Source organism: Coregonus lavaretus (genome assembly GCF_964263955.1).
Source record: "Coregonus lavaretus genome assembly, contig: HAP1_SCAFFOLD_3891, whole genome shotgun sequence".
NCBI lineage: Eukaryota > Metazoa > Chordata > Actinopteri > Salmoniformes > Salmonidae > Coregonus > Coregonus lavaretus.
The window spans coordinates 46,982-56,900 of record NW_028159809.1 but is presented as its reverse complement, the minus strand read 5'-3'; the positions used below and the strand labels follow the sequence as shown (position 1 = coordinate 56,900).

The following is a 9,919-nucleotide window of genomic DNA, read 5'->3' as shown; positions in this document are numbered from 1 at the left end:
TGACCAACTACAACTATCTAGTCAACCACTACTGACCACTACACTATCTAGTCAACCACTACTGACCACTACACTATCTAGTCAACCACTACTGACCACTACACTATCTAGTCAACCACTACTGACCACTACACTATCTAGTCAACCACTACTGACCACTACCCTATCTAGTCAACCACTACTGACCACTACACTATCTAGTCAACCACTACTGACCACTACACTATCTAGTCAACCACTACTGACCACTACACTATCTAGTCAACCACTACTGACCACTACACTATCTAGTCAACCACTACTGACCACTACACTATCTAGTCAACCACTACTGACCACTACACTATCTAGTCAACCACTACTGACCACTACACTATCTAGTCAACCACTACTGACCACTACACTATCTAGTCAACCACTACTGACCACTACACTATCTAGTCAACCACTACTGACCACTACCCTATCTAGTCAACCACTACTGACCACTACACTATCTAGTCAACCACTACTGACCACTACACTATCTAGTCAACCACTACTGACCACTACACTATCTAGTCAACCACTACTGACCACTACCCTATCTAGTCAACCACTACTGACCACTACACTATCTAGTCAACCACTACTGACCACTACACTATCTAGTCAACCACTACTGACCACTACACTATCTAGTCAACCACTACTGACCACTACACTATCTAGTCAACCACTACTGACCACTACAGTATCTAGTCAACCACTACTGACCACTACAGTATCTAGTCAACCACTACTGACCACTACAGTATAGTCAACCACAGCTGACCCACAACAGCAGTAATTTGCACTTCATCAGTGCATGCAACATTAATATTTTAGGTACCTAATCAAATACTTAATTCAATATTAATGTGTCTAATGTGTCCATTTCCTGCAGGGTGGCGACCTGTTTGATGCCATCACATCCTCCACTAAGTACACAGAGAGAGATGCCAGTGTTATGGTGTATAACCTGGCTGGAGCCCTGAAGTACCTCCACAACATGAACATAGTACACAGAGACATCAAGCCTGAGAACCTGCTGGTGAGTAGTGAGGGACCACACTGAAGACTGGGGTAGCCAGCTACACTGTACCCTGTAAGATCACATATTGTTGAATTGACATACAGTAGTTGCCTAGCTACAATGTATCAGAATTGTTGTGACAGTTCCACCAGTGGCCTAGACATAGACATATGAGATTTGAGATATGCATATGAAATGCTCAATGAATTGCAAATGAAATGCACAATGCCTTTACATTGAGGTGACATGAGTTGGTAACTATGTTTTGTGTGTCTGTCCCTTAGGTGTGTGAATACCTTGACGGCACTAAGTCTCTGAAGCTGGGGGACTTTGGTCTGGCCACCGTGGTTGAGGGGCCCCTGCACACCGTGTGTGGAACCCCCACCTACGTGGCCCCTGAGATCATCGCTGAGGCTGGGTGAGTTACTGCCGACTCAAGGAACCTGCACCTGTATCGATAGCATTAAACATTCTAGTGACTAGCGCCGCTGAAGGGGAAACCCACACTGATGTTAACCCACACTTTCATCATATTTCTTCTCTCTCTCTCTCGCTCTCTGCTCTCTGCTCTCTGCTCTCTCTCTCTCTCTCTCTCTCTCTCTCTCTCTCTCTCTCTCTCTCTCTCTCTCTCTCTCTCTCTCTCTCTCTCTCTGCCTCTATCTCTCGCTCTCTGCTCTCTGCTCTCTTTCTCTCTCTCTCTCTCTCCACAGTTATGGTCTGAAAGTGGATATCTGGGCAACTGGGGTCATCACCTACATCCTGCTGTGTGGCTTCCCTCCCTTCCGCAGGTACACTACACAACATCATGTTATTTAACCTCCAGAACACCTACATGGATATAGTCTCAGGTACATTACACAACAACATGGCTGCTCCTTGATGTGGTTAGCGTTCATTACACAGTCACCACGCTTAATGTTAACATGGTCATCTCAGAAATTCTACGGTTGGCTACCTGCTTCATATCTGATTCACACAGTTGAACCTCTACTAGTCTGTCTAGGATGTACTTTAACCTACAGAAAACAGGGATTTAATCCTTACTGTTGGGAAAACTCTTAGAAATGTCTAATTGGTCTCGTGAATGCCCTGTAAGTGTTCCCTTATGCTGAAAATAAAGTGTTGAGTGGGCTAGCCTAGCACATCTGTTCGGCTTCCTTAGTGTAAACCCAGGCGTCTGGCCCTTAGTGTAAACCCAGGCGTCTGGCCCTTAGTGTAAACCCAGGCGTCTGGCCCTTAGTGGAAACCCAGGCGTCTGGCCCTTAGTGTAAACCCAGGCGTCTGGCCCTTAGTGTAAACCCAGGCGTCTGGCCCTTAGTGTAAACCCAGGCGTCTGGCCCTCGCACATTCATTCTGCTATTTAAATACAGGCGACGTGAATTTACATGAGTTGATTTGATTGTTTTTTTATACCTGCGGTTTAGCATAAACGTGATCTCGCATAGATTAACAGCGCGGCATAGACATAAACAAGGTTTCTGGATAGTAGTGTCATCGCAGTGAGGATTGTCTGCCAGAATAGAGCTGAGGAGAGATTTATTATGTCTCATAGTCAGTCATCCTATCCACCCCCTACTGTACCTCTTCTGTGGGTACTCTTGTTATGTTCTGGTGTGTCCTTGAATTGAATCCTGGTGCTAAATTGGAAAATGCATGCAGCCAGTTAGTGAGGGGATAGATAGGACAATGGTGTCAGAGTTATTCTGAGGCTGTGTGTCTATGAATGTGACGTGAATATAATGAGGACATTTGTGATGTAAAAATATGGGATGTAGTAGTGTGTGTGTGTGTGTATACACTACAGTATGTTGAATGTGCTGAAATATCCATCTGTTCACGGCATAGTATGTCTCTCTCTACAGTGAGGACAACCTTCAAGAGGACCTGTTTGACCAGATCCTGGTGGGACGACTGGACTTCCCTGCTCCCTACTGGGACAACGTCACTGACTCAGCCAAGGTAACCACCACACACACACACTCTCACACACACTCACACACACACACATACACACACACACACACACAAACACCACCCCTGTTGCGTCAGCCCCCGTTTCATTTGAGTGACAGTAATGAGGGGTAAAAGGGGGTGGGAGGGTCCCGTTGAGATCTCCCGAAATGGAAGAGAGGAGAGAGGGACTGAAGAAAGAGAGGGATGGTTTGGAAAGAGAGAGGGATGCTCTATACAAGAGAGAGGAGAGAGGGAAAAAGAGAGGGTTAGTTTAGAAGGAGCGAAAGAGGGGATGCAAACACCATCTCTTCTTCCACTCTCACGTCTTTAGGCTGCCTTCTTTCATTACTCCTCTTTTCTGTTCTCTCTCTCTCTCTCTCTCTCTCTCTCTCTCTCTCTGCCTCTCTCTATCTCACTGCCTCTCTCTCTCTCTGCCGCTCTCTCTCTCTCTCTCTGCCGCTCTCTATCTCACTGCCTCTCTCTCTCTCTATGCCTCTCTCTCTCTCTGCCTCTCTCTCTCTCTCTCTCTGCCTCTCTCTCTCTCTGCCTCTCTCTCTCTCTCTCTCTCTGCCTCTCTCTCTCTATCTCTCTGCCTCTCTCTATCTCACTGCCTCTCTCTCTGCCGCTCTCTCTCTCTCTCTCTGCCGCTCTCTCTCTCTGCCTCTCTCTCTCTCTCTGCCTCTCTCACTGCCTCTCTCTTTCTCTCTGCCGCTCTCTCTCTCTCTGCCTCTCTCTCTCTCTCTCGCTCTGCCTCTCTCTCTCAATTCAATTCAATTCAATTTGCTTTATTAGCATGACGTAACAATGTACATATTGCCAAAGCTTACTTTGGAGATTTACAATATTAACATAATTAAAATAATAATAATTAATATTGTCAACTGGACAACAGTAGAACAATAATCAAGGGTCAAAATGACCATACATTGAACAATAACAATAACAATAAGCATAGAGGACGTATGCCCACAGGTAGCCTATTCTCATCAGAGGGGTCTTTGAAACATTGAATAAGGGTCTCAAATTTGGGGAAATGACACTCTCTAATTGTTTTATATTTTTGACATTTTTTAAAGAAATGCAGCTCTGTCTCAGGTTCTGCTGTGGTGCAGTGGTTGCACAGCCTTTCCTCTACAGGGAGCCAGGTTTTCCTGTGTCTACCCTTCTCAATGGAAAGGCTGTGCTCACTGAGCCTGTACTTTGTCAAGGTTTTGATCAGTAACCATGGTCAAATAGTTTGCCACGGTGTACTGTCGATTTAGGGCCAGATAGCACTGCATTTTACTTTGTGCTTGTGTTTCCCAATAAGTAATGTAGTTTTGTTTTGACTGTGTTGTAATTTGGTTTATTCTGATTGATTGGATGTTCTGGTCCTGAGGCTTCAGTGTGTTAGTCGAACAGGTTTGTGAACTCTGCTGGATGAGGGGACTCATTTCTTTGCTCAGCTCTTGGCATTGCAGGCCTTGGTAATGATATGAGAGGGGGTCACTGTATTTTAGATGTTTCCAAAACTTAATTGCTATTTTTTGAGTTTTTATTATTAGTGGATATTGTCCTAATTCTGCCCTGCATGCATTGTTTGTAGGATAATCTTAGAGAACTCTGCATGCAGGGTTTCAATTGAGTGTTTGTCCCATTGGGTCAAATCTTGTTTTGCAAGTGGACCCCACACCTCGCTGCCATAAAGTGCAATTGGTTCAATGACACATTCAATTAGTTTTAGCCAAATTTGAATAGGTATTTCAATTAGTACTTTCTCTCTCAGTTCCTTCACTGCCTCATTAAGGTGTCCAGTTGAGCTTATTTTTAAACCTAAGTAATTATAGTGTGTGCAGTACTCTATATATGTTGTACCAATTGAGAACATTGGTCTAATTCCCTGAGATCTAGATCTTCTCTGGAAAATCATTATTTTTGTATTTTTGGGGTTTACTGCCAGGGCCCAGGTCTGGCAGTACTGCTCTAGGTCCAGGTTCTGCTGTAGGCCATGTGCTGTGGGGGGTGACAGCAGGCACAGGTCATCATGTTTACATTGCCAAAGCAAGTGAAATAGATAATAAACAATACAAAAATGTAAGAATAAAGACATTTCAAATGTCATATTATGTGCAAATAGTTAAAGTACAAAAGGGAAAATAAATAAACATAAATATGGGTTGTATTTACAATGGTGTTTGTTCTTCACTGGTTGTCTGTTTCTTGTGGCAACATGTCACAAATCTTTCTGTTGTGATGGCACACTGTGGTATTTCACCCAATACATATGGGAGTTTATCAAAATTGGGTTTGTTTTCGAATTCTTTGTGGGTCTTTGTAATCTGAGGGAACTCTCTCTCGCTCTGCCTCTCTGCCTTTTATTGCTCTGCCTCTTTCTCTCTCTGTCTCTGCCTCCATCTTTCTGTCTGCCTCTCTCTCTGTCTCTGCCTCCATCTTTTTTTCTCTCTCTCTTCTCTCTCTCTCTCTCTCTCTCTCTCTCTCACTCTCTCTCTCTCTCTCTCTCCCTTTTAATGACTAGTGAGTGGTGAAGGGCATGGTGCTCCCTCCTCCCTCCTCTCACCCACTAAATTACCACCATGTGTTACACTGACAGCAGCTATTTCAGAGCAAGGCTGAACCACTAACTAAATCCTCTGCTGCAGTGGCACCTCGACTTAACAAAGAGAGGCCTACGTCTAGAGATCTCAACAGTCTATTTTTTGTATACCTCTGCCTGTAATATTGCAGATTTTAAATGTACAGTGCCTTGCAAAAGTATCCATCCCCCTTGGTGTTTTTCCTATTTTGTTGCATTACAAACTGTAATTTAAATTGATTTTTATTTGGATTTCATGTAATGGACATACACAAAATAGTCAAAATTGGTGAAGTGAAAAAAATAACTTGTTTAAAAAAATAAATACAAATAAATAACAGAAAAGTGGTGCATGCATATGTATTCACCCCCTTTGCTGAAGCCCCTAAATAAGATCTGGTGCAACCAATTACCTTCAGAAATCACATAATTAGTTAAATAAAGTCCACCTGTGTGCAATCTAAGTGTCACATGATCTGTCACATGATCTCAGTATATAAACACCTGTTCTGAAAGGCCCCAGAGTCTACAACACCACTAAGCAAGGGGCACCACCAAGCAAGCGGCACCATGAAGACCAAGGAGCTCTCCAAACAGGTCAGGGACAAAGTTGTGGAGAAACACAGATCAGGGTTTGGTTATAAAAAAATATCCGAAACATTGAACATCCCACAGAGCACCATTAAATCCATTATTAAAAAATTGAAAGAATATGGCACCACAACAAACCTGCCAAGAGAGGACCGCCCACCAAAACTCACGGACCAGGCAAGGAGGGCATTAATCAGAGAGGCAACAAAGAGACCAAAGATAACTCTGAAGGAGCTGCAAAGCTCCACAGCGGAGGTTGGAGTATCTGTCCATAGGACCACTTTAAGCCGTACACTCCACAGAGCTGGGCTTTACGGAAGAGTGGCCAGGAAAAAGCCATTGCTTAAAGAAAAAAATAAGCAAACACGTTTGGTGTTCGCCAAAAGGCATGTGGGAGACTCCCCAAACATATGGAAGAAGGTACTCTGGTCAGATGAGACTAAAATTGAGCTTTTTGGCCATCAAGGAAAACGCTATGTCTGGCGCAAACCCAACACCTCTCATCACCCCGAGAACACCATGGTGGCAGCATCATGCTGTGGGGATGTTTTTCATCGGCCGGTACTGGGAAACTGGTCAGAATTGACGGAATGATGGATGGTGCTAAATACAGGGAAATTCTTGAGGGAAACCTGTTTCAGTCTTCCATAGATTTGAGACTGGGACGGAGGTTCACCTTTCAGCAGGAAAATGACCCTAAGCATACTGCTAAAGCAACACTCTAGTGGTTTAAGGGGAAACATTTAAATGTCTTGGAATGGTCTAGTCAAAGCCCAGACCTCAATCCAATTGAGAATCTGTGGTATGACTTAAAGATTGCTGTACACCAGCGGAACCCATCCAACTTGAAGGAGCTGGAGCAGTTTTGCCTTGAAGAATGGGCAGAAATCCCAGTGGCTAGATGTGCCAAGCTTATAGAGACATACCCCAAGAGACTTGCAGCTGTAAATGCTGCAAAAGGTGGCTATACAAAGTATTGACTTTGGGGAGTGAATAGTTATGCACGCTCAAGTTGATCAAATGATACAAACCCCCAAAAAATTCATTTTAATTCCAGGTTGTAAGGCAACAAAATAGGAAAAATGCCAAGGGGGGTGAATACTTCCGCAAGCCACTGTAGATTACTTTTTTACAGGACAGTACATGTTTTCTTCATTAGTTACCGGAATAGAAGAAAATGGACTGACTCATTTTCGTTTTCCGTTACAAAATATTTTGGTACGTTTTGTTATGGTAAGCCCTAATGAATACAACCCTGGTTGGAGGCACAGTGAACGTAGCCAAACAGTGCTTCTGTGACACTTCTACAATGTTCTCACTGTCAACATGTCAAGTTAAGGTTGCGATGACATGACTTGAGAGAGAGACTGGACTCTGAAGAAGTCACCACTGATGATGTCACCATGACCTGATGTGTTTTCTAGGAGCTGATTGGGCGGATGCTGCAGGTGAACGTGGAGGCTCGCTACACGGCACAGGACATCCTCTCTCACCCCTGGGTCACGGTAACTTGTTTTGTGGACTTTTGTGGTGTGTGTGTGTGTGTGTGTGTGTGTGTGTGTGTGTGTGTGTGTGTGTGCGTGTGTGTGTGTGTGTGTGATGTGTGTGTGTGTGTGTGTGTGTGTGACACCATAAAGGAGAATATGTGTGTGTCTCTGCAGGATGACAACATGGAGAACAACATGAAGATGGAGGTGTCAGGTAAACTGAGGACACACTTCAACACAGCGCCAAAGCACAGCACAACCACAGCAGGAGTGGCAGTCATCATGGTGAGAACACGACGACAACATTCACTATCACAACCCATCATTCTCCTCTCTATGGAGACTAGTTTCTGGTCACGTTTCCCTTACACACATTGTTTATCTCCATATACTTTCCCTCATCTGCACTCTCTGTATTCCAACATCTGTCGTACATAGACACCCCAGAGTCCTCGTCTGTAGATGCTTGATATTTTCAGAATTGTGAAACCATGGCCAGATTTTCTTGCCACCAGTCGTATTCTGAAGGAACCAAAAACAAAACATCAGCTTATATTTTAAGATTGATCAAAAACAAAAATGAGCTGTAACAAATGTTAGTCAGTTCAGCACTACACCTACTCACTTTCAAACCAAGAATAACCATTTTCACATATAGTACTATTAATCAGTTAGTTACATAAGAGTTTGATCCAAAAGAACATGAGAGATTATCTGACAGGAAAGATAAGAAATGGACAACTTCTGTTCATGTAATCATATCACTGAGGGTTTTAAGAGCGCAGAATTTATTCAAAATGCTTTCCCCTGGGATTACACATGGATAAATCCTGATTCATCATCTTATCTCTAAAACACTTTTTCGTCCTTGTAGTAGAAATGTAGTGTTTTAGCATTGACGCAATGTTCTCAGTGACTCCAGAGTACATTGGTCTAAAGAGGTACATCCTTAGTCATATCCTCCTATCCTCTTTATCTGTTTTTAAGCTTTGTCCCACAAGCCTATGCTCCTCCTGGCACAGTTATGTAACTTCCTGTTGTGGGTAGTGAACTTCCTCTCGATCTGCCGCACACTTCTAGTCACATCACTTCCCCACCCACCCACTCTGGTCCACTTGGGGGTCTATGGAGCTGGAGCTGGCCTGTCAATTACCAATACAACATAGGTCTGTCAATGGATGCATCTCAATTAGCTCCCACTTCCTCATCTCCTTCCTTGTAGGTGAAGATGAAGGAGAGGAGACAATGAGAGGAAGCCACCTGTGTCCAGTATACCCACTGCAGCAGTAGAAGGGGATTAGCATGTGCTAAGGGGCGTGTAAGGGTTCATTTGGGACTGCCCCTGACTTGGGGGGTAAACCTCATTTTGTTGAAAATCTCCTTTGACAGTTTGAGATGTAAAGGTGATCCCTGCGCCCCCCCTGCACATCCCACTCCCACCTCATCCCAGGACCACAGGGGAAGCTTTGGAGCTGAGTGCAGGGTACCGATTTCCCCCGTCCTCCGCTTTCTTCCCCTCTCCCAGCTCCAGTAATGCCTCTCTATAACAGATTGATCTGGGCAGAATAACTCAGTAACTTTCTCCAGTGGCCTTCAATCAGTTTGCATGGCTGCTCTGCCCCCTCGTGTAATTCGCCTAAGGTCTTCTCTCCTCCTCCAATGGGGCCTCTTTCATTTTCTCTCCCTCTCTCTTTCTCTCTCTCTCTCTCTCTCACTCATCCTCCTCTCTCATCCTCCACTTTTTCCTCACTCATAATCATCTTCATTAATCAACTTGTCTCTGTGTGGACTGACTTTGTTGACAATGATGTCACTGCTGTGATGAGAGTTGTTGTCTGATTTTAGGTTTGTACATGTTTATTGTATTCTGTGTTATTGGCTGGCTGGGTGGTTATTTGGCATGCTAACTAACTAGTCGTAAGAGAAGCCCTCATTGCTTCTGCTGAATTAATGTTTAATTTGCCCCCGTCTCTGTCACTCATCCAAAGTAGTGCTTTTATAGTTAATGCCCCTACAATAACCTGGGGACATTAAATGTCTATGGCAATTTTACAATATATTTTATGTCTATGTAAAGCCATGATCCTACTCCTACATGTATTGGCCGTCATTGTAAATAAGAATTTGTTCTTTACTGACTTGCCTAGTTAAGATAAATGTTAAATAAAATAAAAAATAAATAACAATTGGCCATGTCAATGGCAGGTTGACGTTTATTGTCATGAATCTTGCCTTGGAGGCAGAACTGAGCGATTTCCGCTA

At 43.8% G+C, this 9,919-nt stretch overlaps 1 protein-coding gene across 1 annotated transcript; it reads left to right on the top strand.

Moving 5' to 3' along the window:
• Positions 1-925: 925 nt before the first annotated feature.
• LOC311122421 (serine/threonine-protein kinase DCLK2-like) lies at positions 926-8,920 on the top strand (the record flags this gene model as incomplete). Its single annotated transcript, XM_084196777.1, has 7 exons — positions 926-1,072; positions 1,339-1,472; positions 1,765-1,842; positions 2,917-3,013; positions 7,595-7,675; positions 7,832-7,942; positions 8,880-8,920. Coding segments are annotated over 7 exons (675 nt in total), but the record flags the coding sequence as incomplete, so codon positions are not given.
• Positions 8,921-9,919: the final 999 nt, after the last annotated feature.